This window comes from Magallana gigas, chromosome 6 (assembly GCF_963853765.1).
Source record: "Magallana gigas chromosome 6, xbMagGiga1.1, whole genome shotgun sequence".
Classification (NCBI taxonomy): Eukaryota; Metazoa; Mollusca; class Bivalvia; order Ostreida; family Ostreidae; genus Magallana; species Magallana gigas.
Window position 1 is genome coordinate 23,921,250 of NC_088858.1, and position 25,621 is coordinate 23,946,870.

The following is a 25,621-nucleotide window of genomic DNA, read 5'->3' on the forward strand; positions in this document are numbered from 1 at the left end:
TCAAAGAATCGAAATCAAAACTTGAAAATTTGGTACAATCATTAGAGCATAGACTTATCTATCTTCAGTACTGGAAAGATATGTTAATGAAGAATATGTCAAACGAGACAATTCTTAAAACAAACGAAATATTGTCATACATCAAAATGAAGCATATTTACGAAAGCATGGGAAAATTGGATTATTCAAAGCTAGAAATCTCCATTCAAACTGAAGTACTCGACAGTGCTCAGAAGCTTACAAGTTTGTCATGTCTTGCAAAGACGACCTCGCGTGAACATCTTAATAAATTCGCATTAAATTTTGGTCGAAGAAGACTTGATTTAAAATGCGCCGATATGATCAAAATTTCAGAATTTAAAATTGAAAACTGCGATCCCAATGACGGTGAGTTTTTAAATCATGGTAAATTGTTACTGACAGACCATACACATAAAAGATGCGTGCTGTGTGACACTGATGGAGTAGTTCTACAGAAAATATCTTTACCGGGGAAGCCAAGGGGAATGTGTATCCACGGGGAGAAAGAAGTCCTCGTAACACTACCTGATAACAAGAAGGTCGTAGTACTTGATGCCAACTCGCTTGAAATAAAACAATCAGTGACTATTGACCGTTATTGCTTTGGAATATCAATGTCTGGCAACACTGGAGTGATCGGTGCACGCGACTCTGTCGTAAAGTTTCATAACTTTCTTGAAACAAATGTTTGTAGACCATTGGCAAAAGAGACAGGGTATACTGATAATGTAGCACTGGGAGGAGATGGGAATATTATTTACAGCAATTACTCTAAACATTTTTTCAAAAATGTAGACAAAAGTGGGAAGACATTATTCAAGTACAGCCACGAAGAATTAAAGACTCCATATGGATTAACAGTGGACGGGCATGGAAATATATTTGTAAACGGAAGTGCCAGTAATAATATCCATATAGTGTCAAATGATGGAAAGACTGTAAGAATCTTAAAAGAAGTGCAGAACCCTCTGTGTATAAAATTCTTACGTGGAACTTTCCGATTTCTTGTTGGTGAGGGAGGTGGCCGCGTTAAAGTTTTTGAACTTCAGAATAGTTAAATACCATCAATGTTATGAAGTGTTATGAAACAGTAGCAATTTCAGTACTATTATACAGTATTTCCTAAATAAATGAACAAAAATCGATCGGGTTTGTTACATGGATATGCTGACTTAAGAGTTTTTACAATTGTGATGTAGAACATTAGCGTTGCCTTTCAGTACAGTTACTATGTACATATTATGTACTTACTGGGTGTCAAAGAATGCAGAAAAAATGCATTTAAATTTATACATTTTCTATGTAGCATCAAAAACAGTCGCCAGGAGGAGATGATTTTGCAATATGAAGCGAGGTACCAAGGATTCAAAGGCGGTTTGTTAGTTCTCTTTCACTTATAATACTTTATAACCCAACTACCTAACATTGCGTCATAATTTCCTGTTAATACCTGCAAATCGGTTGTTTTCATTACTGTAATACATGTATGACATGAACAATTCAATATTTTATGTATTTAAAAATACAAATTTATATAAAGTATATATAAAGTTATAAGTTCTACAACTTCAAATGTTTCAATGTTCTTTTCTACAACAAATAACAGCAAATAAATTAACAAATCATAAAAGTTTATAAACGCCACGTCTAGATAGGAGGTTTCTCCATCACCGATTCCAACATGGTGGAACTGTTGATGATTGCAGTGGTTGCTATTACAAATATGTAGCCTGCAAATGAAAAAAAACAATAAAGTCAATCGATTTACAATTTACTTCACATTTTTGAAAAGTTATTGTTCTCAATAAAAATCTACATACGATAGGTTCACACATAAAAATTAATGTAGATTTGATCTCTGATACAAAATAGACGTACATACAGTTTACAAATTAATGCACATGCAAGTTACATTGAACTTGAAACAAAAAACGTTGACAATAGAAAGTATGGTGTTTCGAGTTTTCAATTTTTTTTTTTATAAAATCAATGTAGTATTCTCCCTGCATTTCAATCTTATCATAGACATTCAATTTTCCCTGAAGCATCACGTAAATGGAGTTCTTCTGATATATGTAAAAATGATAAATCATTTTTAGTAAGATTGATACTAATTTTTTTGTAACGTGTTTCTGAATTATTTATGTTTCAAAATTCTGATTTTTTAAAACCATTAGAAATCTATATAAACATATGCTAGCCTATTACATATGTTAAACTCTCAATATTTTCGAAATCAACCATTGTAAGATAAAAGCCTATGATTCGTGTCAAAACTCGATCCATTTTCAAGCATTGAATTTTTACCGATTAAAAAAATACAACGAATTATTACAAAATATTAAACGTGTTCTGCAATCTTTGTATTCCCTACCTTTGAGTTTGCCCAGGAATCGTAGAGCGGTAATTTCCGAGTACGTGCATCCTCCCAGGAAATAGACGAGTACTACTTTACTGACCGGTCGGTCCTGTCGAGCCGATTTACCTGTTACAAAAAATTTAACTTAAAAGAAAATAGTTCATAAATACGTTCCTAACTGTTAATATGTGTATTATGAGTCAAAATTCTTTTCTTTGATGAGATAAAGGATGATTATGGAGACATATTTAAGGATAAGCGGTCAATATTACTGAAAATTTTGCTTGCTGAATGCATGTATTGCTTTGTGAAAATTGGATTGGGAACATGCATTAGTTGTTAATAATGGCAATATATACATATATAGTGGTTCATGTCGAAATATGTTTGGCTCTGGGTATCAAATCATGTGGAGCCCAGGAACTTAAAGAATGGGGTTCTTAATGGTAAAGTAGAAATGCATACATTGTACATGCATTTAAGTGGATAGGAATATCTGATCGAAACAATGCACAAAATTATAGAAATGTTTTACTTCTCTTTACGAATATACTTTTAAACATTGTTCAGACAAGAAGTTTTCATTTCTTATCAACTTTTCGTCAGAAATATCCTATCAATGTACCATTAAGCAAACATGTTAGTATGCCGTTTTAGCCTGTAATTTCCTTGCCTGCTCAGTTACATAGGTACGGGTAGAGTGTAAGACAACTAAAATAAAGTATTAATGAATACAGGTTTAGTACTTTATTGAAGTGTACATTGTTAATGGTGTGCTCAAAAACGTCGTGTCTGATTAACAAACAAAATTAACTGCCTTCTCAGAATTTTACAAAAACTTTTTTTTGGAATATATATTTACTTCTGAATATAGTAATATCAAGGTAATAAGATAATACAGTTGCATTGTTTTTTTTCCAAATTTGTTTCAATATTTTAGAAGAACATTAGGTGTGTAAGAAAGTGAAAGTATAAAATTGTTATGCATTGATTAAGATTAATAATTATGTCATGTTGTAAATTTTGAATTTACCGGGTGGCAGTAAATACAAAATTTACAACAGTTACAAAGTCTTACCAAAAAGATATCATAAAATAAAGAACATTTCAAGTACAAAACAGTATTTTTCATAATTTTTTTGTATTTATTGAAACGTTAAACATTGACAGAAGCAAAATTTAATGTTTATATTTTCTTAAAACGAAACGTGGATCAATAAATCTTATTTTGCTACCATTTCAAATGCAATTGCAAGTTGAGATTAATCTTACAGGTTATGAAAAATACCCCCCCCCCCAAAAAAAAAAAAATAAAAAATAAAAAATAAAAATCAAAAGCAATGACAATGCTGTGAACCAGACTCGACCTTCTCAAGTGTGAGTTTTGAGTACAATACATTGTCTGATTATACATGAATATGCCATATTGCACCAGACATCCATACCTGATTTGTCTTTGAGTGGTGTACTGTGGTCTGAATGAAGCAACATTTATAAACAAAATGCATAATATATGATAAAGGCTACCATATCTCGTTTGATGGCAAATCATACATGAAAGAAGCATTAAACTTAATATTAGCCAGTTTATTTACAGCTGTTTAATATCCATTGAGGGCAGATTTGCCTACCTACAAATCATACACATGATATTACCCATCACTTATTGTTTGTGGGGGAGGCAAACATAAAGAAATGTTTTTAAAAAGATAATAGGATTTTTTTTAATTCAAAAGACTCATGCTGCCCACACATCCACATTCTATTTTCAGGAACCATAGAAAATTTTTATTTGTCAACAAAAATAATGATTGTTTTTGGTATTTAATTCTAACAACATTCACATCCAAGAAAACCTAACATAAATATACATCCCAAAAACTTGTACAGTAAATCATTGTTGTTAAGAAATGTATGCAGGTATGATAAATTAAAGTATCTAATATAATATTGAATAAATAAAACCCATATGTATGCAAAGCAGCTCTTGAATATGGTAACATTACATTCACGAATGGATTGATTTCACAACTGATAAAAAAAGTCCAATTTGTTTCAGATTGATAATCATTTATAAATTTTTGAATCGTCTTTGGCACCTGCTGAAAATTGGGTTAGTGTAATTAAAAATAAACTTTTTGAAATAGGTCTAGGACATATATGGTATGAGCAGCAATATATACATTGTGCAACCTATTTTCCTTTAATTAAGCAAAGAATCATTGATCACTTTACTCAACAACTTGTAGAACAGATTAATTCCTCATCTCGATGTTATTTTTACAAGCATATTATTGATCAGTTTTCATTACAATATTATTTAACAAAATCAATACCTTCTACATATAAGAAACACATTGCAAGAATTAGATTGTCATCTCATAGACTTGCAATTGAAAGTGGACGACACACTAATTTACCAAAGTAAAGACGCTTATGTAAATTTTGTTCAGATATTGAAGATGAACTCCATTTTGTTTTGAAATGCCAACAGAATAGAAAAATCCGAGTAAAATATATTAAGAAATATTATTGGAAAAAACCTTCTGTATACAATACAATTATTAAGTGTTCAAAATTTTAAAGAACTGTGGAATTTGGGGAAGTATCTCCATCTAGCTTTCAATATTTATGATAATTAAGAAAAATTCTCGGGGTTTTTTTTTCTCACCTGTTAGTAAAATTTTATTTTATATACATTGTCAATGTACTTTACATGTACCATACCATTAATTCAATATTGTTATTAAGCATATTAATAACTTATGCCATAAGATGTATGTCTTGTGCAAATAAAGAATATAAAAATTGAATAACACAGATGGACGATTTTTTATCGTCACTGTTGTCATGGTTACCTTTCGATGCTTTGACATGGTTCTCACTGTGCACCCCTCCTGGGAGGTATTTTGTGATCTCCTCCATTCCAGTAAATCCCCCTCTAGTTAGAACCTGGCAAAAGAAAAAATAATAATACTAGGCCCATTTTGTGAAATACATCATGTGGTAACAAACTGTAGATTCCTTATTTTTCACGAATACTTAAGTCCGCGATTCAATGGTTTTCCATCAAATCGTGAGAACATAAAATCACGAATGCCGAAATTTTATCAGAGTTTCATGTAGTTATTTAACATATGTCTGAAAATGAAAAGCGAGATTTTGAAATTTGATTGACGCAATTTTATGCGATTATTAATTCCTCGTGTTCAATTTGGAATTTACAGTAATAAGTACAGAGTAAACTTTCTTTAAATATTATTACAGTAATAAGCTTTCTTGATATTACAGTATTTGTTGTCCCTAATCAAAATTATAAATGAAACATGCTCTATATCATGTAAACAATAGGTATCTTTATTTCACATTAATAACAAAAAAGTAAAACGAAATTTTTCACTTGTAATAATCTGTGATCATTTAATTAAGAGTCCCAGTCTGCTCATACAAGAATCCAACTCTTCCCTACCTGTTCCACTAGCTTACAGGACAATGGGGTATAGGCACCACTGAACACATAGGACATGTCGGTGGGGTTCTTCAGATCAATGTCATCTGACTTGGGTATCTACATGTAAAATGAACAAATGATTATAGGCATTACTAAGTATCAAAAACTACATTGAAAACGTCTCGAGTATTTAGGAATTCAATTTAACTTTGAGTCATAGGATTTTAAACATTTATTTACAGGGAAATAAGTGCTCACCACACATGATTTTTAGGGTTTATCCTAAAAAATTACCAGTAATAAATTTATGTGCTAAAGGTAGTGTCATGTGAGTTCCAGTATCATACGAGCTTTCCGAAACGGAAATCTTTCTTGCTTAAATTGTGGAATGGTCAAAATTTTGTATAGTAGATTTTTGTACGTTACCTCTGTGATTTCCTGTCTTAAAGATGCTTACCAAAGAGAGTTTTTTACACAGACTCTGGAATGTGCTGCGGCGTGTCATGGCGGCCATACCGGACGCGACCTTATTTAGTGGTGTGCCCGCCTGACTGCCGGTCTCCTGTTCTGTGACGATCCCCAGGGACTTCAGATTGGAAAATGTGACCAGTTGCTCGAAGCCATGACTCTGTAAATTATAGAAACTTGACGGATCAATAGAAAGTGAACAAATATAAATTCAATGAACCTTAATATTAATATTTCTGCCTCTGAAACTTTTTAAGATAAAAGGAATATTATAAAATTAAAAAACATTAATTTAGCTACATGCATCCATGGGAAATTTAACAGTCTCATATAGAGTCAAATCAGATCCATACACAATCACAGGTGTGAGCCTGGATTTAATAATTGTTTAACATGTGCAATCACATACTCAATATCACTGGTTCAGGTACTATTTATATCACATTCTGCCAGATTGGTCAAGGAGTTAAACTATCATGCAGTACAAGATACCTGATCAGGTTTACTATTTACCATTTACAAACACTTACCTGTAGATATTGGGTCTTGAGAGACTTGTACGTTTGTGGAGAAATCCCATTTTGGGTTAAAGACAGAAGACATATCAATTTTAATGTCTTTAACATGTTGTCCTGTTGAATGTAAAATAAAACATATTCCCCATTATATTGCAAGGAAAAAAATCGTGTATGGATTTACAAGTACAATAAACATTCAACTTTAAAACATAACTATTTCAATGAAACATTTATATGAAACAGTACCTGCTTAAATATCAGTTCTTCTATGAAGTTTACATTATCTCCTAGACCTGACCCTTCCAAAAGACCTAATGTGAAGAAAAAAAGGCAGGAAAATAATATTACAGTATTTCTATTTTATTGATAAGAGATTTCACATTTGAGACATTCATTGCGTATCAAACAAAGTGTGGAATGAATTACCTCCCCTTACTTACTATGCTCTGTCTGCAGATAGTCCTCAAATCCTCCTTTTGTTTTCTTTCCCAAAATTTGCTCGCATACTCCTATGTCTACATAACAGACAATTAAACTGTTTTTGCTATGATGCCACATAGAATGAAATCAGAGTTATTCTAATCAAGTCATGTGTGCACATTGAACTTTAGCAGATGAGAAGTGTGTATATAGGAAATGAGATTACTTACATGAAAATGCATTTCTACTCCTTACTTTCATATATTATATCTATTTACATGTATTTTCCTTTTCATGGCCTCAGAAATAAAAAAAAAACTTTTACTCACGGTTCGCTAAAACCGATTTTTGTTCCTTAAGTCTGCGAAGTTCATTGGCTACGAAGTCTTTCATGTCACCCACAGACTTCAAACCGTGTCTTTTTTAAAACAGAGACAGGGACAAAAATATACAGTTTCTGAAGCCTTGCAATTAAATAGCCTGCAAGTTATCTTTTAGCTATTTATTTTTATTGTAAGTACATGTATATACATATATTAACTACCAAAAATAATTGGCTATAGATGGCTGGATCAGAGAGTACTTGTACAAATGAATAACCAACTTTTATCTCCTCATCCTGTTAACATAAAAGAACAAATCATTTTGATGGACAAAAATAACAATATTTTAATAATCATTTCTCCCCTATACAACTTACATCAATGTTTTGTTGTAGTGATTTAGCTTTTGAACTCAGGTAACCCAATACATTGGGAAAATGGCGGTTCGTGACATCTTCAAAGATCTGACATGTAAAAAAGAAAAATTATCAAGTTTTAAACAGTAAAATATCATAGTTACAGGGAATACATTTTTTATGAATTTATGTTAACATCATAGCTAGTTAGTTTCACTATCGCATTTATTACTGTAACTTTGCTTTACTAAGCATTTAATTAACTTAAAGAAAATCAGGAGAACCTTTATAATTAGAAATGCAATACAAATATATCGGACATATATGTACATACCCTTTTCCATATCACAGCCAGTATCAGATGATATTGGTCGAGGGGTGTTCATGATATGGAAAAGGGGTATCTAATTTATTTCATTTATTACATATTAATTAATAAAATTAAAAAAAAAACATCAACTTGAACAAATTGATTTTTAAGAATATTTGAAGGTAGTCTAGCTCAGGCACGTAACATTCGGGGGCCGCAGTAAAGAGCAGCAAAATAGATTTTTCTTAAATTTACATACAAAAAAATTGAATTTTTGAATTTTGAACCCCCTATGTATAATATTGAATTGAAAATAAGGAAATAAACAGTGAAATTGAACATTGAACTGAAGTTAAAGGTCAACCCTAGGATTTTGGAAAGTAACCATTTTCCTCTTTATTTTATTTTACTTTTTTTTTTGTTTTGTTTTTTTTTTTTGTTTTTTTTAGTTTTTGCTTGTCAAAATATTTTTCAAGTTAATGAGTCTAACAAACATATAATTACAGAACTGGAATTTCCTCAGATTTTAAATGTTAACCGCTCCTAAACATTTGCTAGCTTTTGAAGTTTTCAACTGCACTTAAAAGAATGTTTTATTTTTGTCTGTAAAGGTACCGAAACAAAAAAAGGCAGAGAAGTTCCGCAAGGGGTGTGATACGGATCCATGATAACCTTTATCAGCCCCGGATGCCGATTCGAGTTTTGTGTTGAATCTATTTCAATAAAAAATAAGTCTGTAATAAATGTTTATACATTTAGATATATATTAGTTGAAACTGGTGACAGGAACGATAACTCTTAGCCCTCATTTATAGTAGATATCTACTTTCGTTTTAAATTCTTTGTAAAGGAAAACTCCCATCATGGCGACTGCTGGTGACGAGGAAAGTAGTTTGACTACTGATTTAACGCTGTGTTCTATTTGCTTAGAGCAATATAAATTACCTGTGAGTTTACCGTGCTCCCACTCCTTCTGTCTGACTTGCCTGTCTAAACACATTATTACATCATGTGTTAAGTGTGACCCACCCCTTGGATTTCCGTGTCCTCTGTGTCGCAAATTCATTCCTGCACCTGGTAAAATTAACGAACATTCTGTTGATCGGTGGGCAAAACTGTTTCCAGAGAACAAACTCCTTGCTTTGATTGCGACTGGCACAAACTCGATTTATTGTAAATCATGCCAAGAAGACGACGAAGAATCGAAAGCAAGTAGCTGGTGCATGGATTGCTCCGAGGTGCTGTGTGACAATTGTGTGAAATGTCACAAAAAGGTTCGCCTTACCCGAAATCATGTTGTAGTTGCTATTACCGAGTGCTCTGCGAGTTTCCATCAATCTTTATCTCTGGATAAATGCGAGACACATGAAGGTCGAAAACTTGAGATAATTTGTAAAGAGCATCTCTTACCATGTTGCTCTGTTTGTGTAACTAAAGAACATGATGGGTGTAAAACGTTTTGTCAGCTAGAGGACGTTGATGCAAATATTGTAGGGCCTCATAATGTGAAAAATCTGCAAGCTAAAGTGGAAACTATGTGTTCAAATCTTGAACAGATTATCACAAATGAAAAAACTAATATGAACTGCCTCGATAATGCATCAGATAAATTTGCCAAAGAACTGTCGAGAATAACCACATCTATCATAGCCACTATCAAAAAGCTGGAGGAAAAACACTTAGATGAAATTGCAAAATTAATCAAAGAATCTAAATCGAAACTTGAAAATTCGGTACAATCATTAGGGCAAAGACTTAACTATCTTCAGTATTGGAAAGAAAAGTTATTGAAGAATGTGTCAAACGAGACAGTTCTTAAAACAAACGAGGTCTTATCATACATCAAAATGAAGCATATTTACGAAAGCATGGGAAAATTAGATTATCCAAAGTTAGAAATCTCAATTCAAACTGAAATACTCGACAGTGTTCAGAAGCTTACAAGTTTGTCATGTCTTGCAAAGACGACATCACGTGAGCATCTTAATAAATTCGCATTTGGTCAAAGAAGACTTGATTTAAAATGCGCCGTTATGATCAAAATTTCAGAATTTCAAATTGAAAACTGCGATCTCACTGACGGTGAGTTTTTAAATCATGATAAATTGTTACTGACAGACCGTACACATAAAGGATGCGTACTGTGTAACACAGATGGTGTAGTTCTACAGGAAATAGCTTTACCGGGGAACCCGTGGGGAATGTGTGTCCACGGGGAGAATGAAGTCCTCGTAACACTACCTGATAACAAGAAGGTCGTAGTACTTGATGCCTGTTCACTTAAAATAAAACAATCAGTGTCTGTCGATTGTTGTTGCCGAGGAATATCAATGTCTGGTAACACTGCAGCGATTGGTACACATGGCTCTGTCGAAATGTTTGATAACTTTTTTGAAAAAAATGTTTGTAGACAATTGGCAACAGATATAGGGTATACTGATGATGTAGCACTGGGAGGAGATGGAAATATTATTTACAGCAATTACTCTAAACATTTTTTTAAAACTGTTGACAAAAAGGGGAAGATGTTATTTCAGTACAGCCACAAAGAATTAAAGAATCCGTTTGGATTAACCGTGGACGAGCATGGAAATATATTTGTAAACGGATTTGGCAGCAATAATATCCATATTGTTTCAAATGATGGAAATACTTTAAGAATCTTAAAAGGAGTGCAGAGACCTCAGTGTATAAAATTCTTACATGGAACTTACCGATTTCTTGTTATTGAGGCAGGTGGCCGCGTTAAAGTTTTTGAACTTCAGAATAGTTAAAAACCATTAATGTTATGAAGTGTTATGAAAAAGTAGCAATTTCAGTACTATTATACAGTATTTCCTTAATAAATGAACAAAAATCGATCGGGTTTGTTACATGTATAATTATGCTGACTTAAAGAGTTTTTACAATTGTGATGTAGAACATTAGCGTTGCATTTCAGTACAGTTACTGTGTACATATTATGTACTTACTGGATGTCAAAGAATGCAGAAAAAAGGCTTTTAAATTTATACATTTTCTATGTAGCATCAAAAAAAGTCGCTATGTGGACATGATTTTGCAATATAAAGCGAGGTACCAGGAATTCAAAGGCTGTTTGTTAGTTCTCGTTCACTTATAATACTTTATATTCCAACTACCTAACATTGCGTCATAATTTCCTGTTAATACCTGCAAATCGGTTGTTCTCATAACTGTATGACATGAACAATTAAATCAATATTTTATGTATTTAACATGTTTAAAATACAAATTTATATAAAGTATATATATAAAGTTATAAATTCTACAACTTCAATTGTTTCAATGTTTTTTAAAACACAAACATTGTAACAGCAAATAAATTAACAAATCATAAATGTTTATAAACGCCACGGCTAGATAGGAGGTTTCTCCATCACCGATTCCAACATGGTGGAACTGTTGATGATTGCAGTGGTTGCTATTACAAATATGTAACCTGCAAATAAAAGAAAACAATGAAGTCTAACATATTTTACTTCACATTTTTAAAAAGTGATTGTTCTCAATAAAAATCTAAATACGATAGGACCACACATAAAAATCAATGTAGAGTTGATCTTTGTTAAAAAATAAACATACATACAGTTTACAAATTATTGCACATGCAAGTTACATTGAACATGAAACAAAAAACGTTGACCAGAGAGTATGGTATTTCGAGTTTCCTAAAAAAAATTTTATAAAAACAATATACATGTAGTATTCTCCATGCATTTCAATCTTGTAATAAATATTCAATTACCCCTGAAGAAAGCACCACGTAAATGGAGTTCTTCTGATATTTGTAAAAATGATAGATCATTTAGTAAGATTGATTCTAATTTCTTTTATAATGTGTTTTTTTCAAATATCTATGTTTCAAACTTCTGACCTTTTTTAAACCATTAGAAATTTATACAAACATATGCTAGCCTATTACATATGTTAAGCTCTCAATTTTTTCCAAATCAACCATTGTAAGATAAAAGCCTACGATTCGTGTCAAAACTCGATCCATTTTCAAGCACTGAATTTTTACCGATTAAAAAAATAAAACGAGTTATTACAAAATATTAAACGTGTTCTGCAATCTTTGGGATTCCCTACCTTTTAGTTTGCCCAGGAATCGTAGAGCGGTAATTTCCGAGTACGTGCATCCTCCCAGGAAATAGACGAGTACTACTTTACTGACGGGTCGGTCTTGTCGAGCCGATTTACCTGTTACAAAAAATTTAATTTTAAAGAAAAAAGTTCATAACTTATCTATCGAGAATACGTTATACTTTTCCAAACTGTTAATATGTGTATTATGTATTAAGTCAAAATCCTTTTTTCTTTGATGAGATAAAAGCATGATTATGGAGACATATTTAAGGGATAAGCGGTCAATATTACTGAAAATTTTGCTTGCTGAATGCATGTATTGCTTTGTGAAAATTGGATTGGGACCATGCATTAGTTGTTAATAATGGCAATATATACATATATAGTGGTTCATGTCGAAATATGTTTGGCTCTGGGTATCAAATCATGTGGAGCCCAGGAACTTAAAGAATGGGGTTCTTAATGGTAAAGTAAAAATGCATACATTGTACATGCATTTAAGTGGATAGCAATATCTGATCGAAACAATGCACAAAATTATGGACGTGTATTTACTTCTTACGTGTAAACATTGCTTAGACAAAAAGTTTTCATTTCTTATCAATTTTTCATCAGAAATATCCCATTAATGTACCGTTAAGCAGAAAGCAGACAGACATGTTAGTGTGCCGTTTTAGCCTGAGTGTAATTTCCTTGCCTGCTCAGTTACATAGGTACGGGTAGAGTGTAAGGCAACTCAAATAAAGTATTAATGAATACAGGTTTAGTACTTTATTGAAGTGTACATTGTTATTGGTGTGCTCAAAAACGCCGAGTCTGATAAACAAACAAAATTAACTGCCTTCTCAGAATTTTGAGAAAAAAACCCCGTTTATTTTCGGAATACATATTTACTTCTGAATATAGTAATGCAAGGTAATAAGATAATACAGTTGCATTGTTTTTTTTTCAAATTTGTTTCAATATTTTAGAAGAACATTAGGTGTTTAAGAAAGTGAAAGTATAAAATTGTTATGCATTGATTAAGATTAAAAATTATGTCATGTTGTAAATTTTGAATTTACCGGGTGGCAGTAAATACAAAATTTACAACATTTACAAAGTCTTACCAAAAAGATATCATAAAATAAAGAGCATTTCAAGTACAAAACAGTGTTTTTCATAATTCTTTTGTATTTATTGTAACGTTAAACATCGACAGAAGCAAAATTTAATGTTTATATTTTCTTAAAACGAAACGAGGATCAATAAATCTTATTTTGCTACCATTTTAAATGCAATTGCAAGTTGAGATTAATCTTACAGGTTATGAAAAATAACCCCCCCCCCCCCCAAAAAAAAAATCAAAAGCAATGACAATGCTGTGAACCAGACTCGACCTTCTCAAGTGTGAGTTTTGAGTACAATACATTGTCTGATTATACATGAATATGCCATATTGCACCAGACATCCATACCTGATTTGTCTTTGAGTGGTGTACTGTGGTCTGAATGAAGCAACATTTATAAACAAAATGCATAATATATGATAAAGGCTACCATATCTCGTTTGATGGCAAATCATTTCAAACTACATGTACATGAAAGAAGCATTAAACTTAATATTAGCCAGTTTATTTACAGCTGTTTAATATCAATTGAGGGCAGATTTGCCTACCTACAAATCATACACATGATATTACCCATCACTTATTGTTTGTGGGGGAGGCAAACATAAAGAAATGTTTTTAAAAAGATAATAGGATTTTTTTTAATTCAAAAGACTCATGCTGCCCACACATTCACATTCTATTTTCAGGAGCCATAGAAAATTTTTATTTGTCAACAAACATTATGATTGTTTTTGGTATTTAATTCTAACAACATTCACATCCAAGAAAACCTAACATAAATATACATCCCAAAAACTTGTGCAACCTATTTTCCTTTAATTAAGCAAAGAATCATTGATCACTTTATTCAACAACTTGTAGAACAGATTAATTCCTCATCTCGATGTTATTTTTACAAGCATATTATTGATCAGTTTTCATTACAATATTATTTAACAAAATCAATACCTTCTACATATAAGAAACAAATTGCAAGAATTAGATTGTCATCTCATAGACTTGCAATTGAAAGTGGATGACACACTAATTTACCAAAGAAAAGACGCTTATGTAAATTTTATTCAGATATTGAAGATGAACTCCATTTTGTTTTGAAATGCCGATAGTATAGAGAAATCCGAGTAAAATATATTAAGAAATATTATTGGAAAAAACCTTCTGTATACAATACAATTACTAAGTGCTCAAAATTTTAAAGAACTGTGGAATTTGGGGAAGTATCTCCATCTAGCTTTCAATATTTATGATAATTAAGAAAAATTCTCGGGTTTTTTTCTCTCACCTGTTAGTAAAATTTTATTTTATATACATTGTCAATGTACTTTACATGTACCATACCATTATTTCAATATTGTTATTAAGCATATTAATAACTTTTGCCATAAGATGTATGTCTTGTGCAAATAAAGAATATAAAAATTGAATAACACAGATGGACGATTTTTTATCGTCACTGTTGTCATGGTTACCTTTCGATGCTTTGACATGGTTCTCACTGTGCACCCCTCCTGGGAGGTATTTTGTGATCTCCTCCATTCCAGTAAATCCCCCTCTAGTTAGAACCTGGCAAAAGAAAAAATAAAAATAATAACACTAGGCCCATTTTGTGAAATACATCATGTGGTAACAAACTGTAGATTCCTTATTTTTCACGAATACTTAATTCCGCGATTCAATGGTTTTCCATCAAATCGTGAGAACATAAAATCACGAATGCCGAAATTTTATCAGAGTTTCATGTAGTTATTTAACATATGTCTGAAAATGAAAAGCGAGATTTTGAAATTTGCTAGACGCAATTTTATACGAATATTAATTCCTCGTGTTCAATTTGGAATTTACAGTAATAAGTACAGAGTAAACTTTCTTTAGATATTATTACAGTATTTGTTGTCCCTAATCAAAGTTATAAATAAAGCATGCTCTATATCATGTAAAGGTGAAGTGATAACCACAAGTATTTCACATTAATACCGAGCGCAGCGAGAGGCGGGCGAAGCCCGCCTCGCGAAGCGAGGATTAATGGTAACACGTATATATAAGAAAATCATTGAAAAATGAAAGTTGAATCAGGGGTACTAAGGCCAAAAAAATTTTCTTCCAGCCCTGGGCGCCGCCATATTGGCAGCCATTTTGTTTTTAAAAAGTTAGTTCGATCATCGATTGACTGGTACTTATCGATGTTTATTGCCCCTAAACTCGATTTAATAAGTTCCAGTGTTTCAATAGAAGGTAATTTGAATTAAAAGAAATTAAAAAGGAAACCAGATAAGTTTCAATAGTGCTTCAATCAAGAAACACGACTTGTTCTATGTATGTCTTATCAAATTATCAGATGGAAAATAAAAACATTAACGTCAAGGAACTGATCTTTAAGATTCTGAATAAAGTATTCAATTTTATTACATTGGCATTCAAATAAATTAAATTGATGAACAATGAAAAAAGAAATAAAAAAAAATTCGGAATCACGTAAGTCTCTTCGGCTATTTCCGAAGACGTTTTACGTCTGAAATATGACGTCATAATGTAGACTGAGCACGCGACGTTTTGTTTAACTTTGACGAATGGTATGAGTATGCAACCATGCAGGCGGATCCTACTGTGTGTGTTTTAAATAGATTTATTATACTCTGTCCCAAGATATTTTGGATTCACGTTTGGCTTAATTGTTTGATATTTATAAATACCTCAGGATCCAAACGATGTTCATTCAAAAGTATGAAACATTTCCAAGATTTCTCAGTCAAAACGCCCCTGTTAGCTTATCAGGTTTCTATACAATGCTAAAAAATGTGATGTCTACGGAGATTTTGCATTGCAGCAAGCCCGGATGATAACGTTGAAATATTGCGCGATGTATTCCGAGTGTATTCCGAATGGAGAAAAGATGTAAACATTCCCCATTATAAATCTCCGTAAGGAATCTGTTTTCGTTCCTGTGAATTTTTCCGAGTGAAAGATGATAATGTGTCAATGAAATTATCTTGGAAAATATCCCTTTCAACTATTTCAATTGCACTTCTTTCACAGGTAAGTGTATTTTTATCAAAAATCGTCCAAACGTGAATCCAAAATATCTTGGGACAGAGTATATACAAAAATCAAACTGCACTGTGTTAAATCTGCGCTAGGTCCAACGGTCACACCGTTTACATATTAACACAAAGTTAAAACAAAATCTTTCACTTGAAATAATCTGTGATCATTTAGTTAAGAGTCCCAGTCTGCTCATACAAGAATCCAACTCTTCCCTACCTGTTCCACTAGCTTACAGGACAATGGAGTATAGGCACCACTGAACACATAGGACATGTCGGTGGGGTTCTTCAGATCAATGTCATCTGACTTGGGTATCTACATGTAAAATGAACAAATGATTATAGGCATTACTAAGTATCAAAAACTACATTGAAAAGAATTGAAAACGTCTCGAGTATTTAGGAATTCAATTAAACTTCGAGTCATAGGATTTTAAACATTTATTTACAGGGAAATAAGTGCTCACCAAACATGATTTTTGGGGTTTATCCTAAAAAATTACCAGTAATAAATTTATGTGCTAAAGGTAGTGTCATGTGAGTTCCAGTATCATACGAGCTTTCCAAAACGGAAATCTTTCTTGCTTTACTTGTCGAATGGTCAATATTTTGTATACTAGATTTTTGTACGTTACCTCTGTGATTTCCTGTCTTAAAGATGCTTACCAAAGAGAGTTTTTTACACAGACTCTGGAATGTGCTGCGGCGTGTCATGGCGGCCATACCGGACGCGACCTTATTTAGTGGCGTGCCCGCCTGACTGCCGGTCTCCTGTTCTGTGACGATCCCCAGGGACTTCAGATTGGAAAATGTGACCAGTTGCTCGAAGCCATGACTCTGTAAATTATAGAAACTTGATGGATCAATAGAAAGTGAACAAATATAAATTCAATGAACCTTAATATTAATATTTCTGCCTCTGAAACTTTTTAAGATAAAAGGAATATTATAAAATTAAAAAACATTAATTTAGCTACATGCATCCATGGGAAATTTAACAGTCTCATATAGAGTCAGATCAGATCCACACACAATCACAGGTGTGAGCCTGGATTTAATAATTGTTACATGTGCAATCACATACTCAATATCACTGGTTCAGGTACTATTTATATCACATTCTGCCAGATTGGTCAAGGAGTTAAACTATCATGCAGTACAAGATACCTGATCAGGTTTACTATTTACCATTTACAGACACTTACCTGTAGATATTGGGTCTTAAGAGACTTGTACGTTTGTGGTGAAATCCCATTTTGGGTTAAAGACAGAAGACAGATCAATTTTAATGTCTTTAACATGTTGTCCTGTTGAATGTAAAATATGAAACATTTTTTCCCAATTATATTGCAAGGGAAAAAAATTGTGTATGAATTTGCAAGCACAATAAACATTCAACTTTAAAACATGACTATTTCAGTGAAACATTTATATAAAACAGTACCTGCTTAAATAGCAGTTCTTCTATGAAGTTTACATTTTCTCTTAGACCCGACCCCTCCAACAGACCTAAAGAGAAGAAATAAAATAAGCAGGCAAATTATATATACAGTACACCATTCATTTAATTAAATAGATCTTTAACAATAATTGTTAGTATCGAACAAAGTGTGGGATGAATTACCTCCCCTTACTTACTGTGCTCTGTCTGCAGATAGTCCTCAAATCCTCCTTTTGTTTTCTTTCCCAAAATTTGCTCACATGCTCCTATGTCTACATAACAGACAATTCAAACAATTTTTGTTATGTTGCCACAAAGAAAGAAATCAGAGTTATCCTTATCAAGTCATGTGTGCACATAATATAAATAGTGCCTGTTTTGGAGGGTAAGAGTTAAAATTGACACCCCGAGAAAACCATTGTCAACCGACGCGAAGCGGAGGTTGACAATAGTTTTTGAGGGGTGTTAACTCTTACCCTCCAAAACAGGCACTATTTAATTCATTATACTGAATGTCTTAATTTTAAAGAAAATTTTAATGCGTTGATATAGGAATGACGTGAATTCTGTGGCAAACCGTATGCGCATAATTTACGCACATGGAACAACTCATTGTGTTACCTGTTGCTTAGTGTGTTGCTAATGCTGAGGGTAATAGAACGGATTATCAACTGTGTCTAAACCAATCAGATATCAGTATTTAACATGAAAGTATAATAATGAACTTTAGCAGATGAGAAGTGTGTATATAGGAAATGAGATTACTAACATGAAAATGCATTTCTACTCCTTACTTGCATATGTTATATCTATTTATTTTCCTTTTCATGGTCTCAGAAATAAAAAACTTTTACTCACGGTTTGCTAAAACAGATTTTTGTTCCTTAAGCCTGCGCAGTTCATTGGCTACAAAGTCTTTCATGTCACCCACAGACTTCAAACCGTGCCTTTTCTAAAACAGGGACAGGGACAAAAATATACAGTTTCTGAAGCCTTTCATTTAAATAGCCTGCAAGTTATCTTTCAGCTTTTTATTTTTACTGTAAGTACATGTATTATACATATATTAACTACCAAAAATTATTGCCTGGATGGCTAGATCAGTAAGTACTTGTACAAATGAATAACCAACTTTTATCTCCTCCTTAACATAGAAGAACAAATCATTTTGATGGACAAAAACAACAAAATTTTAATTATTATTTCTCCCCTATACAACTTACATCAAAGTCTTGTTGTAGTGATTTAGCTTTTGAACTCAGGTACCCCAATACGTTGGAAAAATGGCGGTTCCTGACATCTTCAAAGATCTGACATGAAAAAAAAGAAAAAATTATCAAGTCTTAAACAGCAAAACATAGTTAAAGAGAGCACATTTTTTTTATGAAATCATGATTACAGCAAAGTCAATTTTATTTGTTTTTATCTTAAATCTTATTGCACACTTATTAGACATGGCCAATTGGCACTTTGCTTTATCTGTGTTTTACTGCACATGTCAATTTAACTTAAAGTCTACATATTATACAAGCTTATATATTCAAAACAATGTCAATGAGTTTAACAAATCCTTGAAAAAAACCTCTGAGACTCTAAGATATAATTTCTGACTCACAGCATCATCCGAATTGAGTAGTAGTTTAGCACTCTGTTGTTTTCCTGTAACTTCTGGTCCAAATTCAATTGTTCCTTTCAATGCATATAGTATCATGATACATTCATGAAAAATACAAGACAAATTAAAGTACCGGTACAATAATTCAAGAATTTTGACATTCCAAATGCATCTACCAGTATGCGAAACTGCAATACTTTTTTTTATCTTTCTTGATATACACTAAATTTTTTAATAATTTGAAACTTAGTCTGGCTGTGCGAGGCTTGGGTTTAGAGTTGTTCCTACCACATTTAATCCCAAACGTTTCATCAAGAAGTCCTTCGTAGGTCAGCTGGGAACACAGTGGTGTGACATAATCCACATCTACAAAGGAAAGACAATTTTAGAATGATCCTGCTTTTAATTACAAATAAAAGTAGCCTTATTCTCCTTTTTCCTATCAAAAAACTCTTTAAATTTGGAGTATTAATTGCCTGTGCTTTAGTCATATTTTGGTGAAATACTCCCCGCTTTTCTTGCAACCTCTATGTAATAGTTTTGGAAAGTCTGATACATGTATCAACATCTCAACTTGTAAAATGTCTCATTTGCAGTACATGCCTCTGTCGATCAAAATGAGGCTGCCTATCTCATGTCTACTGAAGTCCTGCTCTGAGGAGTTCCTTTTCATTAAAAAATTCATCAGATCATTCACCATCTACAAAACATGGAAAATGAGTGATGTTTGTAAAAACTGCATTTATACACATCAGGAACAGAAAATTTAAACTATTAAAAACTTTTTAACATTCATTGTTTAATATACATGTACATGAAGCTGGAAAAAATACATGTAAATTAAAACTCAGAAGAGTTTTAAGAAAACATACAATTATCAATGAATTTATTTGCTATTATTTATGTTAAAAATTGGTTTTCCTATGGAAAGAAAGTCCATCGTACTTTGGCTCCTCTCCCTATACAGTAGACGTGACCGATTTCACCACTCAGTGCTTGTAATCTGACTAGGGACTTTGCTACTGTGTGTATCCATGTTTGGTCATTTTCCTAGTGCAAAATAAATACAAATGCTTATTCATAATACATTTAAGAAATAAATACAACACATCCATTGCAAAATATTGTTATTATACACAAACTTTTAAAAGTATGCAACTGTACAAAACTTTTCTCCCCTATTTTTTATACACATGTACGTGCAATTTTCAATTCTTTTTTTTTTCTTTTCTCTGATAATGATTCTATAACACTGAAATTTTAAACATGTAAAATGTCTAATCTGACAGACATCAGCTTTGACAAATGATTGTTAGAGTTGATCAGCATAACTAGACTGTTGTGCTTGAGAAAATCAAATAAAAGTGTGACGTCAATTGCGAATCAAGTGTTTTCTTGATAAAACAAAACGGGTTTAACTGTCATGGATCATTTATCAATTTATGTACAAGCAAGTTTTTATCAGCACTATAATCATTTTCAAATTATAGTGAATGAGTGTATAGATGTATATGTACATGTATATTGACTTACAAGATATAAAGATTTCAGGAACTCCGGCAGCTCTAGAGAGAGGACATCTTTGTCCAACGGCACAAAATCCAGTTGGAATTCACTAACTGTAACATAGCCCATCACTCCTTCATACTCCAGAACAGAGAGACAAGTGTGTAACTGCAAATTGTTAAAATCATGGCTAAAATTGTGTAAGGTACATGCATAAAGAACACTGCAAGAAAACAAAATATGACAAATCTTATCTACCAGGTATTCATAATATCTAGCTTACTGGTTTACTTTCCTTTTTCATTTTAACGAGAGAGAGAGAGAGAGAGAGAGAGAGAGAGAGATGGAATGCATGGTTATTTTAAACTATAAACAGCAAGTTATGAAATGTACAGGATATAATAATCAAGTTTCTGAGTGTTCAAACTTTTTTAAAAATTTTAAAAATTAAAAATTTTAAAAATTCCTTGGTCTGAAAACGACTTTTAACTGTCCTGAAGCAAAGAAATATTCTGGAAGTTTCACTTCTTATCCTTTTATCAAACAACCAGAGGTACCTGTTAAACTTTTCTCTTAATGAAAAAATTATTTCATAGTAAGTACAAGGGATTATTCTTTTCATTAGTGTTGAAAATCTTCTGGATTTTCTGACAATAAGATGGTATCATCTGCATACAATAAGACAAAAAGGTTTAAATAAAGATTAAGATCTTTCTTAATGTAATCAGACAAGCGTTACAAACCTCTGACATTGTTTGTATAAAGATACTCTTCAAGATCATTTAAATATAGTGAAAATAAAAGAGGCGATAAATTTTCCCCTTGTCTTACTCCAACTATACACTCGAAAAATTCAGAACTTAATCCATTAACCAGAACTTTTGACTTAATACCTTTGTACATATTAGTAATAATTTTAAAACGTTTTGCTTGTTTATAATGGGGGTATAACAGTTTTCTGCGGTCGTTGATTTCCTTTGGGAACTGTTCATTAATTCCAAATGGTGTTCCAACAAGTTTGGATGGAGCAGCTTTCTGACTTTTTCTCTCTCTTTGAATAGAATGAATTTCGCTATAATTGGCCGGTGACGTCCCTGCACTCTTTTCCCCATTCTATGCACTCATTGGAATTGTGGCTCTTCCGTTACGTCCATTTCTGATTTTAAGAATTCTCTTAAGACCTCCTCTGTGTTTTCCTCTTGCGTTTTGACGATTCCTTCAAAGATAAGATTATCTCTCATCGAACGTGTTTGAAGGTCTAAGTGGCGTTTGTTTAAATTCTCGAACTCCGATTTCACAAAGCTCAGCTCTTTGAGGATGTTTTCGTTAACATTTGTTATTTCACAGACAGATTTTTTGACAGCCAAGACTTCTTTTGTTTGATCTTCGTACTGCTTGTTGATAAATACCACACTTTCTTTGACTCCGTTGACCTTGGCCTTCATGTCTTTCAATTCTGTGTTTACGTTTCCGACATTCCTTTCCAGTTCACTGAATCTGTGTTCAATAAGGTCCAGTTTGTTTAGCTTTGTAGAAACTTGCTCTATAATCCTTGACATGACTCTCACAGCTTCCATGATATCAGTGTGTTGCGGTTGGGGATGTTGTTGTGGTTGACTATGTTGTTGGTTTGGTATGGGGATAATATAACCAGCGAATTGACTTTGTGGTCCCTGGGGTCCAGGAGGGGTGAACAGGTTTCCTTGGCAATTGTTTACGGGGGTCACCGGTGTGGAATGCTGTGCATTTTGGGAACTTGCACGATTATGACAGATGCCATTGCTACTATTGCTGTTAATCGTTTGTGTTTCCATACCGTGTAAACTTGGAACTATTGAGAGTTGAGAATTACACACATGAACCTTTTGTGTCCTTTCCCCGCTAACATTCGATGACTTACTTTTCCTGTTACGTGTGTGTGCCATTTTACACTATTACACCAAGGAAACACATCCACGAACACATAACAAATTCCGAATAGTATTATTGGTATAAATTGAGAAAAACATAGAAAAATTCTCTCTCTTAAAAATCAAAGCTGCCACCCTTTCTCACGCATGCACACATGTCCGAAAAAAGTTTAAAACATCAGGTCCCTATGCAAACAATATTTATACACAAGTTCAGACAAAAACAATATTCTTTTTTTCTCCAAATGAAATATTTGCCTACCTTTCTCGGAACAAAAATAATGGAATATTTGCGTTTAAAGTTAATATTTCTATCTGAGTTAATGTGGTCAGCAATGGCCTTCATAGTGGTCATTCTTGGGCGCACCAAGTAAATTCTCCTGAAATGTAGATTTCGCAAAGTACATGTAGTTATTGGAAAACAACACTTTCTGTAATCATGCAGAATGTTATATTCTTCTCACTGAAAACTGTTACATGAGTTTGATTTAGATTTGAGGTTGCTGTAAAACTTACTGTTCACATCCATGCATTGATTTCAAAGAACTGTCAAACTTGAAGATTTTGTCAACCCCTCTTTGCTGGAATTCAATTGGAAAATAATTTTAAAAAGATGAATTAAATATTGGAAGTTGTTGCCAAGACACTTCTTTAAATATACTGATCCTCAGCTATTTTCTCTCCTTTTTACATGTATAAATATACATATTGGCCTCAATAAATATTTTTATGAAATATAGTACATGTACATGTAAGTAGCTGGTCTAGATATTAATTATCATTGACAAACTTGACAATTAATAATTCAAAAGAAAAATCTAATGAAAAACTTCAGCTGAAGTGACCACATTAAAAAGAGGGAAAATCATAAATGTACATGGCATTTTTAAACAAAATTTTCAAATTTGAATCAATGACCTTAATCAAGTTGATGAACTTAGGTTACACATTGTACATGTAAGGTGAATTTCATACTTTACCTTCAGTAATGAGACACTAGCAATTCTATCGAGTGGTTTCATTAATTCACCATCAATAACCAAGTCTTTTCTTCCAGGCATCTGAAAAAGAATAAAATATACATTTATGATTTTTTTTCTTTTCTCTCACTCAAAAAAAGAGAGATACACAAAAAATACGAGAGATTGCACAACAAAGGCCTAAAATTAATTTCTGCCGTGGAACACACACCTTATGAAATGGAAATGTAGGCCTACATGTATAAAAACTTGATAATTAACCACGCCCACTTTTGCTTTTTGTGATCTTGAACTAATTATTTGTTTCAAACATAAAAAGTCAACTATATATAATATATACACTTTTATAATTATATTAAAGCATTTGAGCTTAACAGTGTTTCACGTAACAGGTGCATAACATTGTTTTGAGTTTTCATCGACAAGGAACATTTCTGTAATGCAGTGGTGATCACTTGCAAGCTTGCAAGTCATACATTATCTTTACCAAACAAAATTATTTTCATTATTGTTAAATACTTACTTGATCGAGCAAGCTTGTAAACTCATCTTTGGCGAGGATTTTCAATCGTTGGAAATCTGGAAACCCCTTCACACTGGGTGCTGCCATCTTAACATTAAACTGGTCGTTTAGAAAATGAAAGTAGAACGAACCAGTTTGTAAATAGTAACACGAGGGGCGGATCAAACCAAGGATCATGACGTGATTTTAAAAACTATACTATTTCATAAATAGAAATATTTGTACGCATTCAATTTTTTGGTTCATGTATCATGAAACAAGGGAAAAAAACCAGGCACGTGGCACCGGGGGGGGGGGGGGGGGGAGGGGAGGACGGGCTTTCCCTTTTTTCTTACATCATAATTTTTCTTTGAAGTAGCCGCTTGCCATTATTTTTTTAGGGGGGGGGGCGGGTTAACAAAATAATGGTGAATTAACAAGATAACGTAATACTAGAATTTGTTATAAATTTTAAGGTTCCCCCGTCAACGCCCACCTCCCTTCCCAATTGAATTAGGATTTTAAGATCAAAATTTCCCTTTCCCTTTTTTCTTACATCATAATTTTTCTTTGAAGTAGCCGCTTGCCATTATTTTTTTAGGGGGGGGGGGGGCGGGTTAACAAAATAATGGTGAATTAACAAGATAACGTAATACTAGAATTTGTTATAAATTTTAAGGTTCCCCCGTCAACGCCCACCTCCCTTCCCAATTGAATTAGGATTTTAAGATCAAAATTTTTTTCAGATTCCATATATTATCGAAAGGAACAGTGAAATAGTAAAAGATTGTCACATACTGAAACGGTGAATAGCGAATAATACTCCAACTTCTGATTACTCGGGGCAACTCGTCTTTAACTGTTGCACATAATTTCTTAAAATTTAGGACATAATGTGCAAATATGTGTATCATAATTTTGTCCATACATTAATATTGATATGAAAATATACAGTTTGTGAGCGCATTTTCTTTTAGGGGTGGGAAGCATTTTATTAGTTTATGAGACAAAACTTCTGTGATCGACCAAATCGCCTTTTTATTTAATGGGTTTATTTAAAAAATAATACCATATTTTTTATGCAGGTTAAGCCATTAAAAGTCACAAAGTTTGCACAGAAATATTAACTAATTTAATTTATATTATTAATAAGGCAAGATAGTTTATTTCACTTCCCGTAT

The 25,621-nt window shown here is 32.6% G+C and overlaps 1 protein-coding gene across 1 annotated transcript; it reads right to left on the reverse strand.

Moving 5' to 3' along the window:
• Nucleotides 1-1,508: 1,508 nt before the first annotated feature.
• LOC105342580 (vacuolar protein sorting-associated protein 33B) lies at nt 1,509-24,623 on the reverse strand. The gene is made up of 30 exons (XM_066088223.1): nt 24,462-24,623; nt 23,939-24,019; nt 23,475-23,539; nt 23,221-23,338; nt 21,076-21,216; nt 20,488-20,592; nt 20,146-20,242; nt 19,831-19,908; nt 19,543-19,616; nt 19,151-19,237; nt 18,786-18,879; nt 18,125-18,199; nt 17,931-17,995; nt 17,692-17,793; nt 17,153-17,323; nt 16,704-16,802; nt 14,915-15,008; nt 13,791-13,820; nt 12,337-12,447; nt 11,605-11,686; nt 11,398-11,420; nt 9,172-9,396; nt 7,064-7,128; nt 6,830-6,931; nt 6,289-6,459; nt 5,850-5,948; nt 5,239-5,332; nt 3,826-3,855; nt 2,396-2,506; nt 1,509-1,751 (listed from the first exon to the last, which is right to left on the reverse strand). Exons 1-30 carry the CDS (start codon nt 24,546-24,548, stop codon nt 1,669-1,671), a joined length of 2,859 nt encoding a protein of 952 aa, XP_065944295.1. The 5' UTR covers nt 24,549-24,623; the 3' UTR covers nt 1,509-1,668.
• Nucleotides 24,624-25,621: the final 998 nt, after the last annotated feature.

Excerpts from the sequence above, each read along its gene's own strand:
- LOC105342580 (XM_066088223.1), bottom strand. The coding sequence starts at position 24,548 with ATGGCAGCACCCAGTGTGAAGGGGTTTCCAGATTTCCAACGATTGAAA. Across the intron at positions 19,617-19,830 it reads AACGTTTGGGATTAAATGTG|GAACAATTGAATTTGGACCA; the intron begins GTAGGAACAACT and ends ATGCATTGAAAG. Across the intron at positions 18,200-18,785 it reads AAAATCTGTTTTAGCAAACC|ACATAGGAGCATGTGAGCAA; the intron begins GTGAGTAAAAGT and ends TCTGTTATGTAG.